At 58.4% G+C, this 20,020-nt stretch overlaps 1 protein-coding gene across 1 annotated transcript; it reads left to right on the top strand.

Moving 5' to 3' along the window:
• Positions 1-5,946: 5,946 nt before the first annotated feature.
• On the top strand, positions 5,947-18,908 carry ZNF469 (zinc finger protein 469; the record flags this gene model as incomplete). The annotated part of the gene is made up of 1 exon (XM_083870100.1): positions 5,947-18,908. The coding sequence occupies exon 1, from the start codon at positions 6,492-6,494 to the stop codon at positions 18,906-18,908; it is 12,417 nt and encodes a 4,138-aa protein (XP_083726226.1). The 5' UTR covers positions 5,947-6,491.
• Between the last annotated feature and the right edge of the window lie 1,112 nt (positions 18,909-20,020).

The following is a 20,020-nucleotide window of genomic DNA, read 5'->3' as shown; positions in this document are numbered from 1 at the left end:
CTGGGCTGGAGGGGCAGAGGGGATCCCATCCCCTCAATTCCCCCATTCCCACAGCACCCAGCCAAACCACCCACCTTGGGGACCCGCCTGGGGGTGGCCAGGGTGGGAATTTTGGGGTGGAATCCCCCCTTTTGGCACTGAGCACTCCCCACACGCCGCAGCAGCACAGCCAGGCCAGACACAGATTCCTGACATATTTCTCTCCTTCCTTTTGCAGCCAAGAAATTCATTTTTCATGGGAGGTGAAAGTGAGACCCGGCAGTAGCTGAGCACGGAGGGTGCCAAGGTAGGGGCCAGCTGACAGCACGGGCTCAGATGCTATTTTTGGGAGCCAGACTCTTTCCTCCCCGTCCCAGATGGGCTCTGGGAATGCCTCTGGCTGCAGGGACACTCAGGGACCTTCTCTGGGCCTGCAGCTGCTCAATGGCAAGAGAGAGGGAGTTTAAAGGGACTGGAGAAGGGGCCAGTTCACAAGGGGAGGGATTTTTCCCAGCTCCAGACAAAGCTGGGTCAGATTGATCCATCTGGGTGGGGTTTCAGTCCTTTAGACAAATGTTAAAAGCCTTTTTTGTGGACAAAGTGTGTTCAGAGCCACTGAACCCCCACAGAGCCAGGGGGGTTCTGTGTGGGATCCCCTCATGGAATCCCAGAATTGTTTGGGTTGGGAGGGACCTTAAAACTTCCACCTTGTGCCATGGGCAGGGACACCTTCCACCATCCCAGGCTGCTCCAGGCCCTGTCCAGCCTGGCCTTGGACATTTCCAGGGATCCAGGGGCAGCCACAGCTTCTCTGGGCACCTGTGCCAGGGCCTCAGTGCTCTCACAGGGAGGAATTTTTTCCCAATATCCCATCCAGCCCTGCCCTCTGGCAGTGGGAAGCCATTCCCTGTGTCCTGTCCCTCCATCCCTTGTCCCCAGTCCCTCTCCAGCTCTCCTGGAGCCCCTGGAATGCTGCCCCCCCCCCACCCATCTCCCTCCCCGCAGCACAGCAAAGGGCATTTCCCTGGCAGTTCCCACCCCTTTGTCACCCTGAGCTTTTCCAGCCTCCCACTCCCATCCCTGTCCCTGATCCCTGAGCTGCCACACTCCCACAGCTCCATCAGGACTCGGGGAATATCCTCAGCTGGGAGGGATGATCCCAAAGGATCATTGATCCAGCTGCAGCCCTGCACAGACACCACAACAATCCCACCCTGGGAGGGTTTTCCAAACTCTCCTACTCCAGCCTTGCACAGACACCCCAACAATCTCTCCCTGGGAGGGTTTTCCAAGCTCTCCTGGAGCTCTGGCAGCCTCAGGGCAGTGCCCAGCACCCTCTGGGGGAAGAACTTTTCCTGATTTCCAACCTAAACCTGCCCTGCCACAGCTCCAGCCATTCCCTGAGTCCTGTCCCTATCCCAGACACCCATCCCAGGCTGGTTTATTCCCCCTGCAGGTGCAGCCTCTGATCTCACCTGTACCAAACCTCATCTGGAGCCCCCCAAACCCGAGCCCTGCCCGTGTCCCAGCTCCAGCAGGGCTGCCCCGGGCACTGAGCAGAGGCAGAGCAGGAACAGTCCCTGCCCGCCTAATCAGCCCGGCCGATAGAGCAGCGATAGGCGGGGGCAGCGTTATCAGCCCCGTTTCCAGATGGAGCTGAGTCACCGCCAGGAACCGCCTGGCCAAGGTCAGGCAGGGGAGAGGCTGAGCCCAGAGCTGAGCCCGGCTCTGCCAGGCCCAGCTCAGCTCAGGAGTAAATCCCTCTGCCAGAGCATTTCCCTATGGGATATTCAGTTTTTTCCTGCTCACACCTCCCTTCTGGCTGCTGGCTCCAGCAGAGTGGGGGTTCACCCTGGGGTGATGCTGTCCCTGTCCTGCCTTGCCTGGGGTGGCACCTGGGGGTCCCCTCTCCCCCTCCCCTCCCCTCCCCACGGTGTGGTCCCTCTGGTGGGAGCTCAGCTTTTCTCTCCTGTGATTCCCCGCGGATTTACACCCTGCAGGGAGGGATTGGGAAGCTCAGAGGGTATCAGGGACCCCCAGCTCAGCTCAGCTCAGCTCAGCCCTGCAGGCACAGGCGGCTCCGGAGGCAGCCGGGCCGGTGACTCACACACACACACACATTCACTCACTCACAGCCAGGTTGGCACAGCGGGTTCTCTGCAGGACGGGACCTGCCCCGCCAGCCGGGCTGCTGCCACCGCTGTCACCGCTGTCCCCTGGCCCCGAGCCGCACAGGGAGCCCCCAGGGGAAGGAGGATGCTCCAAGCCCCCAGCAGGGCACAGGGATGCAGGTGGGGAGGGCTGTGCGATAATCACAACAGGGGGTTTAAATAGCCAAATTCCCTTTGCCTCCCTTTCCCATCCCTTTCCACCTCCTCTTCCAGGAGCTGAAATGTCAAAATCCAAGGAGTGATGCCAGTGGAGGAGGCTGGTGCTGAGGGCAGGCTGGGGCTGTGTAAAAGCCACAAGGAATAATCCCTTTTTTTTTTTTTTTTTTTTTTTTTTTTCCTGGGTTTTTGATCCCACGAGGGGTGAACTGTGCTTGTGCCAGATCTATAACCCCTCGGGGGATGGATGCAGGAGCTGCCTGGGGAATATCACTTTAAATCAACAACGCCCAGCCCTCCTTATCGATCACCCCATCGCAGCCTCATGAGGCTCCGGGTTTCCAGGGCTGCTGGGCCACCTCAGAGTGGCCACAACCAGCGGGAGGGACCCCCAGGCAGGGACAGGGGACCCCCAAACCCTGGCAAGGCCAACAAATCCCGAATTTACACCTTGCCCTTTTATCTGTGTAAATCCACACCCGTTTCCTGGCCAGGCTCTGCCACCACGGGCAGGACATGGGTGCCACCAGCAGTGGGACAGTCCCTGGGTGTCACCAGCAGTGGGACAGTCCCTGGGTGCCACCAGCAGTGGGACAATCTCTGGGTGCCACCAGCAGTGGAATAATCCCATGGTGCCACCAGCAGTGGGACAGTCCCCTGGGTGCCACCAGCAGTGGGAGAGTTCCATGGTGTCACCAGCAGTGGGACAGTCCCATGGTGTCACCAGCAGTGGGACAATCCCATGGTGTCACCAGCAGTGGGACAGTCCCCGGGTGCCACCAGCAGTGGAATAATCCCATGGTGCCACCAGCAGTGGGACAGTCCCTGGTGCCACCAGCAGTGGGACAATCCCCCGGTGCCACCAGCCCTGCTGTCCCCACCCCTCTGCCAGCACAGTGAGCAGGATGTTTGTGTCTCCTGGCATCCCCCCCTGGGCCTTGCCATGCAAATCCTGCAGTTTTCCAGCCACACCGAGCAGCCTTTCCCTTGCCAAAAAAAAAAAATATTTAAAAAAAATCCAAAAAAAAAAAGGCTCCTTTATGTGGCTGAAAAGCCCGACTGTGATAATGTAGCGAGCGCTGGCCTTGGGTATTTTATCTTGGCAAGGAGCCTTTGCAAATTTAAACAGCAGCGAGCGGGGCTCTGGAGTTGTGGCTGGCCCAGGCACAAAGTGGGGCATTGTTTTCCCTGCAGAGCCCTTTGTGCCAAAGGGCCGAGTGTGAGCTCTGGCCGCGGGGCCGGCACGCTCAGCCCTGACCCCACCGGGCCCGGAGCCCTTTCACTCGGCAGGGTGTGAAATTGGGGAGGAATTCAGGCCTGGGAGCTGCAGGCAGAGGAGGGAACACCAGTAGAGCTGCTGAATCCCTGCAGGAGTTGAGGGGATGTAGACACCCATCTCCATCCCAATATTGTTATTGTTGGGGGTGCTGGGTGCTCATCCCGACAGATTCCAGGTGGGAATGGAGAAATGACCCACAGAGACCCTGGATGGGTGCAGGGGGTTCCTCTTTTCCTTGGGAAAAGCTCCTTCTTGCAGGGTGTTCTTCTTTTCCTTGGAAAAAATCTCCTTTTTCCAGGGTGCTCCTCTTTTCCTTGGAAAAATCTTCTTCCTTTCATGGTGTCCCTCTTTTCCTTAGAAAAATCTCCTTCTTGCAAGGTGCTCCTCTTTTCCTTGGAAAAATCTCCTTCTTTTCAGGGTGTCCCTCTTTTCCTTGGAAAAATCTCCTTCTTGCAGGGTGCTTCTCTTTTTCCTGGGAAAAAATCTCCTTCTTGCAGGGTGTTCCTCTTTTCCTCAAAAAATCTCCTTTCAGGGTGTTCCTCTTTTCCTTGGGAAAATCCCCTTCTCTGCTCAGGTCACTCCTGAGTGACAAAGTGGGGTTGGGATTTGTGGGAATTACACCCAGGAGGAGAGGAATAAAGTGAATTTCCTGCTCCTCACCCCCTCCCAGCAGTGCCATGATTTGACCCAATGCAGCAGATGGTAAAGAAACATTTCCAGTGAGGGAGGAGGAAAAAAAAAACCCTCACTGTTTCCAGCAGACTTCTCTAAATAATAATTTTTAAAAAGGCTCCTTAAAGCAAAACTTTACCCTTCTTTTTTATTAAAACCTTCTTCATATAAAACCCTGGTGGCGGCTTTTAAAAGGCTGAGCTTGACTCGTGCTCTGGGCCCAACGCTGTAAAATCAGCTGGGAAATTTGGGACTGGGCTTCTCTGGGTTTTTTTTTTATTATTATTTTACTCTTTTTTTTGCCTCCTTAATAACATCTAAAACATCCATCCAGGGCAATCCGCAGGGAGGGTGGTAAAGTCCTTTCTCACAGGATTTCAGAGCGACGAGGGGCAGCTATAGGGGAAAGTGGTGGAGAAAAAAAACCTTTTTCCCTTCATTTTCCCTCCAGCAGCAGCGGGGACTTGGGGACAGGCCCTAACCCTGGGGACAGGGGAGGATGAGGAGTGAGGCACAGGGGGGCACAGGGACAGGGGACACAGGGACAGGGGACACAGGGACACAAGGACAGAGGGACAGGGGACACAGGGACACAGGGACACAGGGACACAGGGACATGGGGGACACAGGGACACGGGGACACGGGGACACAGGGACACAGGGACACAGGGACATGGGGGACACAGGGACACAGGGACACAGGGACACGGGGACACAGGGACATGGGGGACACAGGGACACAGGGACATGGGGGACACAGGGGACACGGGGACACAGAGACAGAGGGACAGAGGGACAGAGGGACACAGGGACACGGGGACACAGGGACATGGGGACACGGGGACACGGAGACACAGGGACAGAGGGACACGGGGACAGGGGACACAGGGACAGGGGACACAGGGACACAGGGACACGGGGACATGGGGATATGGGGACACAGGGACACAGGGACAGGGGACACAGGGACAGAGGGACACAGGGACAGAGGGACACGGGGACACAGGGACAGGGGACACAGGGACACAGGGACACAGGGACACAGGGACACAGGGGACACAGGGACACAGGGACAGGGGGACATGGGGACACAGGGACATGGGGACACAGAGACACAGGGACACAGGGACACAGGGACACGGGGACACGGGGACACAGGGACAGAGGGACATGGGGACACAGGGACATGGGGACAGAGGGACACGGGGACACAGGGACACGGGGACATGGGGACACGGGGACATGGGGACAGAGGGAACACAGGGACACGGGGACACGGGGACATGGGGATATGGGGACACAGGGACACAGGGACAGGGGACACAGGGACACGGGGACACGGGGACACGGGGACACGGGGACATGGGGACACAGGGACATGGGGACACAGAGACACAGGGACACAGGGACACAGGGACACGGGGACACGGGGACACAGGGACAGAGGGACATGGGGACACAGGGACATGGGGACAGAGGGACACGGGGACACAGGGACACGGGGACATGGGGACACGGGGACATGGGGACAGAGGGAACACAGGGACACGGGGACACGGGGACATGGGGATATGGGGACACAGGGACACAGGGACAGGGGACACAGGGACACGGGGACACGGGGACACGGGGACACGGGGACATGGGGACACAGGGACACGGGGACACGGGGACACGAGGACACAGGGATACAGGGACAGGGGACACAGGGACACGGGGACATGGTGACACAGGGACACAGAGCCCTCCCCAGGGCGCCTCTCCCAGCCCATCCCGACAGCCCTTCCCGCTAATCCGTAGGTGGAGCTCTTCTGTCATCTTTTTTTCTGCTTATGTTGCTAAGAAGTAACCCAGAAATAGCTTTTCCCGGGAGGGGAGAGAAAAAAAAAAAAGAAATAAAAATAAAAAAAAAAAAAAAAAAAAAAAGTGCTGCCTCAGCATCTCGTGGCAGAGGTGAAGCGCTCCGAGCATCCTTTGATTTGAAGAGCCTGAAACCACAAATTACAGTCTAAGAAAAGGGGCTAAGAGAGTCTAAGAAAAAAAAAAAATCTAAGAAAAATTCTCGTGTGCCTGACCGCAGCTCTCCCCTGTTGTCTCGTGTCCCCCGCAGGTGTGAGAGGATGCGGCACAGCCCCAGCGCCCGCCGGGGGAGGACCATGGCCCAGAGCGGGGCCCGGCAGCTCCCAGCGGGACGGGGCAGAGGGGCTTTGTAGCCTTGTCCCCTCCCGGGGATCATGACTGGAGACACCCAGCATGTTTACACCATCGGCGGCGCCGGGGCCGGCCCCAAAGAGCCCGACAAGGATTTGGGCAGTGATGGATGCGGGGATAAGGATGGCAGAGCGCTGGGAGGGGAGGGGATGCCCCCTTTCCCCAGCACCAAAGACAAGGAGCCCCAGAGCCAGCGGGAAGCCGTGATCCGGCCACAACAAGCGGGGAAAATCGACTTCAAATCGCTGCAGTGCAAGCCTAAATTCGGCAATGACAACGCCTGGGGGGAGCCCAAGGACAGCCCGCTGTGCTCACCGGGGAAGGGCCGCGCCCGGGAGCGCGCCCGGCGCTCGGGGAAAGGCGAGCGGGGCCAGCCCCAGCAGCTCTACCGGCTCAGCATCGCCGGCAGCCGGCCCAGCCCCGCCATCGGCATCGCCTACCCGCAGCAGAAGGTGACACCCCCAAAAAAGGCTGAGGTGACTCCCGGGGCCGGGAATTACCGCTTCCATGTGGCCGCAGCCCCGCAGGGCGATGCTGAGCTCCGCCCGGGGGAATTCAGCTTGGGCCGCGGTTATACCTCACAGCCTGGAGCCCCCCTGCGCCCCAAGGGACAGCCCCCCGCCGCCGGCATCCCCCTGAAAAACCCCGGCACACACGGGCAGCTACATTATTTAGAGTTCCAGGCGAACCGGGCCGAGGCTTGGCCGTCCCCGGAGAAAAGCTTTGCCGGTGCTACCTACGGGATCTCGGTGCAGAAGGGCAGCAAAGGAGCCCTGCACGGCCTGGGGGCTCTGCCCTGCCAGTTCCCCTTCCAGCTGCTGCACGACGCGGGCAAGGAGCCCTTCTGCAGCTCCGCCGCCAGCCAGGACTACCTGGAGGTGGGGATGGCCACCAGCAGCGCCCAGCTGGCCACCGGAGCCTTCTCCTTCCACTCCTCGCCCACAGAGTGGCCGGAGGAGCCGCTGAGCTACGAGAGCGAGGGGAGGCTGTATGGGCTGCCCTCGGCTCAGCCAGCACAGCCTTTCCTGCAGCTGCAGCCGCAGGTGCAGCCCGGAGCTTTGTCCTGCTGCAAGGGCAGGGCTGAGCATCCCTCCGAGCCCGCCGGGGCTGTCCCGCCGTCTGGTGCTATCGACCAAAGCCCAAGCACTTTCCAAGAGAGCCAAGCTGGTTTTCCGTCTAGTTTACACTCGGGGAAGAGGCGAACCCCGGGCAAGGAGGGCGGCCCCGGGCCGCGGCTGCTGGCGCAGAGCAGCCCCCTGAGGAGGGCAGTGCCACCCAACTCCCTGTCCCAAGTGCACTTTCCGAGCAAGGCCTATTGCGGCTCGCCGGGAGCCGTGCCTTTCGAGAGCAGCGTTCCCAGCCGGGCACCCACCCGCCCCCGCCTTGTGCAAGCTTGGGAAGGTGCCGCCAAGGCGTTTTCTCCCATGGACCAGAATTCAGCACCTTATTCAAACCCTGTTGGAAACCAGTTCTCATTCGAGTGCCAGCCTGGCCCCGAGCAGAGGCAGCACAGGCAGAAAAATGCCAGGCTGCCTTGGCAGCAGATGCACCTCCCTCCTGCAGCGCCCGGTGCCAACAGGCTGGAGCTGTCGAGACACATCAGCAGCCAGAAACTCCCCTTCCCCCTGGGCACGTCGGACTGGCAGGGGAAAGCCCAGAAAGGGCCCCCCATAAGCAATTCTCCGGGGTATCACAGCAAAAAGCTGTTATCAGGAGAGGGCCTCCAGAGGGGAGATCCCAGCGTGGCGGGAGCTTTCTCCTTTGACAGCGGGAAGGAGCCAGGCTCTCCTGCCTGCGACTCCAGAAGCAAAGCTCTGTTCTACACTATGGCCCAAGCAGCTCCTCCTCCCTCAAGGAGCTCGTCAGGCTCAGGGATGGTCCTGCCACCATCAGCCTTGGTGGCCGCGTCCCCCTGCGAGTCCCCGCTGCCGTCCCCTGTCCCCAACGCCACGTGTGGCAGCACCTGCTCGTCGCTGTCCCCCATGTCCAGCAGCCCACTCAATCCCAACTTTGAGGACAGCCAGATGTCCGGAGCGCTGACCCCCTCGCCCTTCTTCCAGCACCCCTGCCATGCCAAGGATGCCACCAAAGCCTTCCACCCCGCTGAGGTTCTGAGTCCCAGCTCACTTCATTACCACCCCCAGGACTCTGTCAAGTCTTTCAGCTTCCCTGCAGACGCTCTGAAGGATGAAACCCTCCTGAAATGTGCCCCCGGCAGCCCCTTCCACAAACCCGGCGGGGACACGGCCAAGGGATGCTCGGATGGGCTGGATGGGGAGCAGCCTCCACCTCCCTACTCCTCCCATCACCTGCTGGCCACTTCCCTGAGCAGCGCCAGCCTGGACCAGCTGGACGTGCTGCTGACGTGCAGACAGTGCGACCAGAACTACAGCAACCTGTCCTCCTTCCTGCAGCACCGCCAGTTCTGCTCCGCGCAGGGAGAGCCCAGGGATGCTCCCAGGGCAGCCGAGGCACGGAAAACTCTCCTGTCAGAGCCTCCCAAACCCCCCAGCCTGGCTCTCTCTCCAGACCCCCAGACACACCTGCTGGCCTTAAACAAGAGCGACGATTTTTTGCTGGATGGGGAAGGCAAAAGCGAGGGCAAGGAGGATGCTCTGAAGGGCGGCCTCTTCCACGGCCTGGCCACCAGCTCCCTGCCCCTCAGCGCCTCCGACCTGGACATCGATGATGCCAAACTGGACAGCCTGATCACCGAGGCCCTCAACGGGCTGGGATACCAGTCAGACAACCCAGAGATCGACAGCAGCTTCATCGATGTGTTCACTGATGAGGAGCTGCCGGGGGCGAAGGCGGCTGGAGGGGGGATGCCCCACAAGGCCAAGGAAGGTCCAGTCTCTGAGAGCAAATCCAAGCAGGCAGCAGAGGAGAAGGCAGCAGGGGAGGCCAAGGCTGGCTGTTTTTGTGAGGATGGCCGCCCAGCCGGGGAGCAGGTGAAGAGAGGGGCAGGAAAGCAGCACCTTCACAAGGGGAGGGTGGCACGGAGGGTGGCACCGCAGGAGATGACGGATCCCACAGCACAGGGAGAGGAGAGGACAGCCAGGCTGAGGACAGGCAGGAAGAACAGCATCCCCACAAGCAGCTCCTCCAGCCAAAAGCATCCCAGGAGACCCAGCCAAGAGCCTCTGCTGAAGGGCGAGGTGGGGCCAGGAACCACCACCAAGAGCTCCAAGGCACCGCGGTTCTCCATGAAGGACGTGAAGAAGCGGAAGGCCCGAAGCGGGACGTGGAGCAAGGAGCTCATCCACAAGATCGTCCAGCAGAAGAACAAGCTCCACAAACTGCAGGTGAAGAGCAGCAGGCAGGCCCAGCTCCCCCAGGCCGCCCAGAGGCCTCTGGCAGCCGCCAAGGAGGGTGGGCTGAGGGAATACGACTACGTGTCCGACTCGGATGAGGAGGGAGCAGAGTGCAGCAAGCCCCGGGGCAGGAGGAAGCGTGGCACTGGATTCATGGGGAGGAGCAAGTACAGCTTCAGCAGGAAACGCCTGGGCACCACTGAGAGAGCCAGAGAGAAAGACCCAGCCTGGAGCCACGGCCGGAAAAGGGAGAAGGAGCAGGAGAACAGGGATGCCCCGAGTCAGGAGGATGCTGAGAAAGAGGATTGTGCTGCCACAGCCCCAAGGCGGAGCAGCCACTCATCTCCTGGCAGCACCCACAGCGTGCCCAGAGAGGTGGGCACGAGCCCACCCTGCGCTGGTGGGGCTGGGGACAAGGGTGGCACCCAGAGGAGGAGGAGCTCGGGCAGCCCAGCCCGTGTGCCAAGGACTCCTGTCAGCCCTCCCCAGGACAGCAGCCCAAAGAGCAGCCAGGAGAGCAAAGAGGACATTCCCAGAGGGAGCAGGAGGGTTGGCTCAGCCAAACCTTTGCTGGCAGGCTCCAGGACACGGCCGAGCACTGAACCAGATGTTGCTGCCGTGGACTGTGCAAAGGAGGAGGTGTCACCACAGCCACAGGAAAGGCAAATGCTCATCACAACCACCCTGGGCATGAGCCCTGCCAGCTTCTCCTCTAAGGAGGGGGTGGAAGAGCCCAGAGGAGCAGTAAAGCTCCCTGGTGAGGCAGCAGAACCCACCCTGCAGGCTCAGGGCTCCCCTGAGCTCACCATGGACCACCAGAGGCAGCAGTTTGCCCCTTTCCCAGGTGAGGGGCTGAAATACCACACGGAGGAGGTGATTGCTCCACCCCACAGCGATAACAAACCCAGTCCTGCTCACGGGAGTGGCACCTGCTCAGAAGGGGGAATCAAATACCTGAAGGGACAGGGGCTCTGTGACAGTGGGAAGGATTACCCCACACCAGCTCCCACCTATGGAGGGGGTGCAGTGGGAATGATGCTCGCTGCCAAGGCACCCAATCCCTATGCCAGCAGTGACAACACATTTTTTGATCCCAAAGGCCTCCCCAGTCACTACGAGGACAATCTCTTCCCAAAGCCCCCAGCCCTGGGCTCCTCCCACATGGACGAGGTGTACCTGTGCCGGGAGGACATCAGCGCCAGCTCCTTCGAGCAGAAACACTCCAGCATCTCCCCTTTTGCCACGGAAATCCCGCAGGGCAAGGTGTCCTCCCCTCTCAGCTTCGACTCCTCGTCGATATTCGGGGAGCTGCCCGTGTCTGAGTTTGATCCCTACGAGGGCAAGGATGGATTTGTGACAGCATTCCCTGGGAACTCCTCCCGCAAGGCTCTGCCCTTCGAGCAGCCCTACCCTCCCTTCCTCCAGGAGAAAGACTGGCCCCTCATGGAGGAGGTGGCTCCCATGCTGCCAGAAGACATGGCCCAGTTCCACGGCCTCTCCGTGGAGAAGCCACCAGCCAAGAAATTCCCCGAGGAAGGAGCCGTCCCCAGCGGGCAGGACTGCGGGCTGAGGATGGCGGATTACAACGTGACTTTCATGGGCAACATTTCGGACGACGAGCTGGAGATCAAGCGCTTGGTGACGGAGCTGGAAAGCCAACTGCAGACCAGCAAGCTGGACTCAGAGGTGTCCATCAGCCTCCCGAAATCCGAGCCAAACGTGGCTGGGCACCTGAGAGCGCAGGAGGCCGAGCGGTTTCCGGCGCTGCCGGGAGAGCCGGAGGCAGGCCAGGACAAAGGGATGTTTTTGGCAGCTGAGCTGGGCAGGTCGAGCCTCTGCGTTGGGGACAGGCTGGCAGGGGAGAAGCCAGACGTGGTGGCTGCCCGTGAGGACTATGAGAGCCCCAGGGAGCCCTGGCCGTGCCCGCTGGAGCTGGGAATGTGCATCCCAACCCCGCTGGCCACAAACCATTTCTGCTCCAAAGACAGCAGCGAGCAGCTCCAGGGAACGGAGGAAAGAGACCTCGGGAAGAGGGAAAATGGATCTTCTTCCAAAAATCTACCTGGCTCAAGCACATCTGAGCAAAGAGAGGCTCCCATCTACACTGACTCTGTGACAAAAAGCCCTCCTGTTGTCACTGACTCCGTGTTCCCCGAGGCCATGGATGCAGCAGAAGTAACCAAAGACCCCCGGCCATCCCTGCCCTGCCAGTGCAATGCCAAGGGCTTCCCTGTGCCAGGGAAAGCAGACGCTGATCCTGCCGAGATGGAGAAATTTGCTGCCCATCTTCCAAACCCTAAGCCTCAATTTGGCTTTCAGCAAGGTCCCGCCCCAGCCTCGGATCTGGCCTTCTCACCTCACGTCAAAGAGGTCCCAGATACAGAAGAAAAACCCTTGAGCAGGACTGAGCCCCCCAAAACAGCAAAAAATGCTGTGGATCTCAAAGGGGGTGGTGGTGGGACTGCACTGGCGGAGGAAACAGAGGAGAGGAAGAGTCCCAACACCTATCACAGCCCTGCAGCCAGTGACAAAGCCAGCAAGCCCAAAGTGCTGCTCTTTGAGGTGCTGAGTGTACCTAAGGAAAGCAACCACCCTTCCCAGGAGATGACGGTGGCACCCCAGGAGAGTTCTGCCAACCCTCTGCAGCAGCTCCAGCTCTTTGTGGCCCGGACAGTGAAGAACAACGAGGAGGAGCTGTTGATGCCGTGTTTCCCCGGGCTGCTGGCTCCCAGCCTCCCCTGTGCCACCACCCACGTCCAGACAGAGCACAGGGAGCAGGGCTGTGCTGCCTCACAAGGGGAAGATCAGACCCAAGGGGATGGAGATATCCCTGTTGGAAGCAGCACTGGAAATGTGGTTTCTCCAGGGAAAGAGGTGCTTTCTCTCAGTGGATGTGAGCAGCTGGATGCAGAGGGCTCTTACCACGCAAAACAATCCACGTCGGCAAAGCCGGAGCTGCAAAATAATGTAAGGGAGCTGCAGCACTTAGCAAATGAAGCCCCGGAGCTGAGGGACATTAATATCCCTGCAGATGGTGTTTCCCAGGAGCGGAATGACCTCTCACCACCCAGCAGCACCGCCGTGACCTCGCTGCCAGGGCAGGGAAGGAAAGCTGATCAGCTCAGGGAAGAGCAGGAGGGAGATAACAGCACAACGACCTTGGCATTTAGGAAACATGAGCAGTCCCACCCCGGCCGTGGTTTGCTGGAGGAAGAAACGCTGGGCAGAGAGGAGGGAGAGAGGCTGGGAAGGAGTCGGGTGGGGAAGGGGGCACAGCAGCAGGGCAGTGCTCCCACCAGTCCTGTCAGCCCCCTTGGCCCCTCTGAGGGGGATCTCCACCAGGGTCACAGCCTGGGGACAGAGATAAAGGCCAGCACAGTCAGTGCAGAGGTTCCCAGAGAAGGGAATGGCGAGTTGCCCCTCAATGGTTGTCATTACACAGAACCCCCAGCCAGCCTGCTCTTGCCAGACAAATATTCCCACCTCAAATGTTTGCAGAGCAGTGGGGCCGAGGGGGGAGAGATCCCCAGATTTGGCACCCAGCTCTCAGATGAGAAGAAATACGTCTCCTCCCTGCCTGCAGCACCAAGTTCATTCATCACAAAGAGTTGTCCTCCCGAGGCCAGCAGCCATCACTTCCATCACACCCTGAGCCCAGCAGAGCAAGGGACGTGGGAACAAGCACCCACCTTCCCTCCCTCGCTGCATCCCCGCGGGGCTGTGCCCGTGGAAACGGCTGAGGAACGTCCTCATCACCTCCCTGATGGTGTGGAATTCCAGGAATCACCTGGAAGAGAGGGGACAGTGAGACCCTGCGCTCTGCTGCATGGTGATGGTCTGGTGGGCTCTGCCTTGGGGATGGGCGGTCCCCAGGAACCCCCTGGGAAGGACTGTTCTCTCCCCTGCTCCTCACCTTTCCACCAAAAAGGTGGGAAAGAGATCCCCAAAAACACCAGTGCTGTGCTGCCAAATTTGAAAGAAAACCAAAGATGTGCCATCACAGACACAGCCATTAACTCCACCCCTCCAGAGACCCAGGATTATCCAACCCAGCCCACAGCGGATCTTCTGCCCATGGAAGAAAGGGAGGTGAACCTCAACAGAGAAAACGAGCTTGAAAACTGCTCCCATGTCAGGAATAACCATGAAAGTGAACCAGAGGTTCAGTCCAATGGTTTTGCTGTTCAGGACAGGTCAGCTGCTGTCAGCAGAGGTCTTACAAGGGCTGGAGATCTTGGTCCTGCTGAATTAAATGGCCACGAGTTTTCAGAGGCAGCAGAGGTGAGACTTGGTCTTTGCAAAACCACAGAGAGTGAAGGAAAGAGTTTAAAAGGGGAGAAATCCAAAAGCCATGGGGCTGCAGAAGCTGGGGCCTGTGTGTTAAACAGCGTGGGCCAAGGAGAGGACTACACACCCAGCAGTACCCCAGACCCATCCCAAACTGAACTCCACAAAGGGAAAAAGCCCGGTGGACTCCCGGTGACCTGTGACATTTGTTCAGCCACGTTCCGGTCCAAGCCTGGCCTGACCAGGCACAAAGCTGTCAAGCACCAGGTGAAGAACAGTGGTTTGCCACAGCCCAGCAGGACTCCCAGGTCCCCTCTGATTCCTGCACACAAGACATCAAAACCAGCCCAAAAGGTGCCCAGGAGGAGCCTGAAGGCGTCAGCCAAAGACAAAACCTGCAGCTCACAGGTGCCGACCTCCACCGTTGAACACATTCCCAAGAAAATACTCCCAGACTTGGAGAAGGAGCCCAGCACGCAGATGCAGGAGGTGGTCAGCAGAGTGCTCAGCGACCTCAGTGTGATCTCCCTGGAGATGTCCCAGGAGCTGCACCGCACACGGGTCCTGCAGAGGGAGGTGAAGGCAAAGGGACCAGAGATGGGGGGAGCAGGAGAGGCAGCGCCTGGGAAGCTGGATTTGGGATGGCGGGTCAGGAAAGGAGAAAAGGGCAGGAGGAGCCAAAGCAAAGACCTTGGAGAGGAGAACAGCAATTCTGAGAAGCAGCTCAACAGGAAAGTGAGGCGAAGGAGAGCGAAGGTGTTTCCCAGCAGGAATGAGCCCGGTGGTCCCCGTGAGCTGGAGAAGAACACAGGTCCTGCTGCCCCGAGCTCCAGCCTGTCCGGGATCATGGAAAACCTGCAGGAGCCAGATGGTTTAACCTCCACAGAGGAGCAAAACAGGACCAGCACAGCCCAAAAAGCCAAAGAACCCACTTGTGCAGCTGAGCTTGGGGAAGACCTGGGCAGCAGGACGGGGTCTCTAGAGGAGGTGGCCAGCAAGGAGACAGCCACAGGCACTGTCACCTGTCCTGGGGAGGTGGAAGATCCAGGTGAAATGGGAGACACACAGGCTTGCAAAAAATGGATTAGTGGGTTTGTGAAGCAAGTGGCGAAGGGATGGGGCAAGGTGGGCACAGAGCAGCATCGTGGTGCTGATGGCACAGAGGACATGAATGCTGGGGCAGGGGACAGTCCTGCGGCTGGCAGTGACACCAGGAACTGGAGTGATGCTCTGCAGGGTCCCACAGCTCCTGCCGAAGGGGCTCTGCTGCTGGAGAACCATGATTTGGGAGCCACCCAAAACATTCCTGGGCACGGTGCTCAGACCAGCCCTCCTCCTGCAGAGCCAAAGCAGTGGGCGAAGGCAGACGTCCCACCAGGCAGGGAGCACTGCGGGGACAGCACGGCCACCTCAGACCTCCAGAGCTTTTTTGATGATGATTCCACATTCTCCCAGCTGTTCCCCAGGGATGAGCAGTTTGCCCGGAGGAAGTGCACGCGGGTGTACGGGAAGCGCAGCAAGAAACCCAGAGCTGTCCCCGAGGCCAGCCTGCAGCCAGCAGGGGCCATCGACCTCTTCACCATCCGCCTGGCCTCTGACCTGAGTGACACCAGCTCCCTCTGTGTCACCAGGGAGGACCCTTGTGAGTATGAGACCATCTCTGTTGATGATGCCCTGATGCTGAACATGTGTCATGGCAGCAAGGCAAAGAGCGGAGATGCTGCTCCAAACGGATCTGAAAGCATCGAGCTGAGGTTGGACCAGGAGGTGACTGACCAAGGGAAAGAGGACATCGACCTGGAGGACAACATGCTGACCTTCTTGTGCCAAAACAGCCACGCAGACAGCGTCCCCAGCTTGAACATCTGGGGCAGTCTGGAGAAGGAGGGGGAAAGCCTCTCTGCCGAGGACATGTTTGAGCCTCTGATGGACCTTGAGGATGAGCACTCGCTCCAAGAAGTGAACTCCGAGCCCCCCGACCTGGCAGAGGAGTCCTACAGTGCCAAGGAAAATGGGGATTCGGACTCCCCCGAGTTTCACACCATCGACATTGAGATGCTCAATGCAAAGCTGAAAATGAGGGACGTGTGCTTCTTCAGCCCCTGCGAGGATCTTCCCGGCCATGGCGAGGACAACGCTGTGAGCTTGAAGCCAAAGTCGGGCAAGCACAGGAGCAAGCTGGAAGACGGGAAACTGGGGAAAAACCGCGGGGAGATAACCATCAAAACCAAAGACAAGCAGTACAAATGCAAAGTCTGCTTCCAGTGGTTCCTGACGCTGGGGGAGCTGGACTTCCACAAGCTCTCCCACAACCCCTCCCCTCCTCCCACCTGCTACATGTGCGTCCAGCGCAAGTTCAGCTCCCGGGAGCAGCTCCGGGACCACCTGAAGGAGAAGCACGCCAGGAACAAGGCGGGGCTGTGGGCGTGCGGGATGTGCCTGAAGGAGATCTCGGACGTGTGGATGTACAACGAGCACCTGCGGGAGCACGCCACGCAGTTCGCGCGCAAGGGGCAGGCGCAGAAATCCGTGATGGGGCTGCCGGGCTGCTTCGGCGAGGATAACCCTGCCGTCACCCACTTCCTCAACACCATCATGTGTCGGAAACCCAGCAGGTCCTCCCGGCACGGCGAGCCCGGCAGAGAGAGCAGGAGCCCCAAGGAGGTGCCCCTTGAGCAGGAGAAGGTGATGAAAGAGCCGTTGGAAAGCAGTGTCAAAGCGAAGCCAACTGCACCCAGCTCCTCCAAAGCGTCCTCCAGCCCATCTCCAGAGCATGCAGCTAAAAGTGAAAACACCCCAAAATCTGTCCCCATGCACCCAGACTGCAAAGATCCTTCCCGGGACTGCCATCACTGCGGCAAGCAGTTCCCCAAACCCTTCAAGCTGCAGCGGCACTTGGTGGTGCACAGCTTGCAGAAGGTTTACCTGTGCCACAAGTGCCCCATGTTCTACCAGGAGACCAAAGAGCTGCGCAGCCACCTGAGCCAGGAGCACGGCGTGGTGGAGGAGCAGGAGATCAAGCACACCACGCTGTACGCCTGCGAGCTCTGCGCCGACGTCATGCACGTCATCAAGAAGTCCTTCATCTGCAGCATGTGCAACTACACCTTCTCCAAGAAGGAGCAGTACGACCGGCACATGGAGAAGCACCTGGCGGGCGGCAGCAAGACGTTCAAATTCCGAGGGGTCATGAGGCCTGGCGCTGCCTGCAGGGAGAAGGGGAAGGAGGAGGGGTCTCTCCGGGAGGGAATGCCACCCAGCAAGAAGAGGAAGGTGGCTCACCACGGCGGCTCAATGCCACCACACAGGTCACCAGTCCACCTGGACGCCACGAGTGAACTTCAGCTGGTAGAAGGTGGAAGCCCCGACCTGGAGGTGCCCGCTGAGTCCTTCCCGACAGCACCCGGTGACATGGGAGCATCCCAAGCCTCTGTGAAAGCAGAAGTCCTGGTGGGTGACTTCACAGAGCTCCTGGCAGAGATGGAGAAGTCCCCATTTGACCCCTTGCCACCACCGCCCTGCCTGTCCCCATCTCTGCCACCAGCTGCTGCGGGCAGCCCCGAGCTCGGCCACATCACTGGCCTGTCCATCGAGGAGCTGGAGAAAGGAGCCTTTGATGGAAAACCACTTCCTTTCTTGGACTCGCCTGAGTTTCCCATGGACCTTGCTGGCTTGGCGTGTCACCAGGCCACCAACCAAAAACTGTCCCCTCCCCTCCTGACCCAGAAACATGGCTGTGCCGATGCCCATAAAAAAACAAGCACGGGCAACAAAGATGAATACAGGGCCTGTGTCCTGGAAAATCCCAGCGCAGACACCAACACTGCGGATGGGATCCCTTTTCTCCAGCTGGCCAAGAAGGTCTCAGAACTCCCTTCCCCTAAGGCAGAGCCTCCACAAGCCATGGAGACCCACAAATGGGGCAACCCCAGTGCCAGTGATGCCTCTGCCTGGGAAGGCACAGCCAAGCCCACGTCTCCAGGAGGTGCCCACCAGCCCCTGCCCCCAAAGGACAAGACAGCATCACCCACACTCAGCAGAGCTTCCAAAGATTCAGCGCCACCAAAGAAGACCGTGGGTGGTGAGGCTGCTCCTGGTGCAGGCAGCTCTGGCAGCAGCACTGAGGAGGGTCAGCAGCCCATCTCAGGGAAGGAGAAATCCGTGCCTGAGGCTGTGGACAGCAGCACCAACACCAAGGACCATGGCAGCAATCCAGGCAAATCCAGCAGCCACCAGCCCAGAGGTGAGGTGACCACCAACACCACAAGGCACAGCCACGCAGAGCCAGGCAGAGCCACCAGCAAACTTCACCCCAAGAGGAGGAAAGAACACAAATCCCTGAGCCACCGGGGCAGCTCCGGCTCCCGGGAGAACATGGAAGGAGACGGGAAGAAGAAGAAAGCCCGACCACCGTGCCCGGCCAGGAGCGAGAGCACGGCTGAGCTCAAACGTGGCAGCTGGAGCAACGCCGAGGCTCCCGCCCTGTCCCCGGGCAGGAGGGACACGCACTGCAGCAAGCTGGGGACAGCCAAGCCCAGAACTGGCCCCCAGCTGAAAAAGATGGCCCTGGACCCTTACAACCAGAAGAAAGGGGAGCTCCGGCACGCCAACGGGGACGTGAAGCGCAGGAAGGCCATTCTGGGCAAGAGCCTCCACCAAGTGTTGGCCAAGGGGCCGGCGCCGTCCCCAAGGGGCTCCTGGCACGGCCCCCGCGGGGCCAAGGCGGCCGGGCCGGCCAGTTACCGCAGCGCCGAGTCCCAGAACAACCTGCTCAGCCAACTCTTTGGGCAAAAATTAACCAGCTTTAAAATTCCTCTAAGAAGAGATACTTCAGAGTAATTTATGGAAGTGACTTATGGTGATCCTCAGCTGCTTTCATGGGGTTTGCAAGGGAAAAAAAATTATCAAAGCATTAAATTCGTTTGTGTAGCATGATTTCTCTGTCTAGCTTAAATGAACTTGCACTGCAGCCTCTGTGAAATAGTTTGCTTTGTGTCTACTAATCTACTTTAATTCACCTGATTTATCATGCAAATGCTAGAACTTTGATGTTGCTGATGATTTTCATGAACTGAAATTGTAATCGCTTTGGGCAGACTGAATCGTCGAGAGCAATTGCTTTATTGCAGAAGTGCTGAGGTTATAAGGATACTTGCAAATCTCAGAACCTTTTGAGTCTGTGTCTGTGTTATCTTTGTACAAAGTACTTGAAGAGATGAACTTCATTCCGTAGACGTCTTATTCATAAGGTGCAGTACACTGTAGAAAAGCAAATTTTTTATTTTTTTTTTTTTTCTTGAAGATTTTGCACAAATAATCCCGTACAATTCATTTAATTGGGAGCTGGCCTAAGCGATGATACAATTAAAAAATTAAATTAAGACCCAAGTGTCCTATATTTTGACAGCCATCCCTAAGAATTTTGTTTCTACATCGTCAAGAGAAGAACGACCTAACTCTGGGGTTCTGGGGCTGTCGGAGCCTTCCAGAGGATGCTGCCACTCTTTGACCACTGTAGACGATGGGACTGGAGGAGAAGCGTCCCCACGAGCAAACTGCACCTTGACACTTGTGACAAACTCTGATTTTTTTTTTTTTTTAGGGTTTTTTGGGGGGTTGGTTTTGTGTGCGTGTGTGTGTGTGTTTGCGTGCGTGTGAGTTTTTTTCTTTTTGTTTGTGGGGTTGTTTTTTTGGGGGGTTGGTGTTGTTTTTGTGTGTGCAACGAGAAAACTGTGCCAATTTACCGCAGCGAAAACCGGTACTGTCCGAGTGCCCTCAACGGTATCACTTCTAAACCCTCTTACTGTATTGACGTAGTGGCTCTATAGGTATCCGCTTGTACTATGCAGTTACTGGTGCTATTCTTCATTTGTAATGTGAATACAGACTTCCTTGATCAAAAAAAAAAAAAAAAAAAAAAAAAGAATTGGTAGGAAGAAGCCATTACCCGT

Source organism: Zosterops lateralis, assembly GCF_965231275.1.
Source record: "Zosterops lateralis genome assembly, chromosome: 12".
NCBI classification, from domain to species: Eukaryota; Metazoa; Chordata; class Aves; order Passeriformes; family Zosteropidae; genus Zosterops; species Zosterops lateralis.
This window is presented reverse-complemented; position numbering and strand designations above follow the sequence as displayed.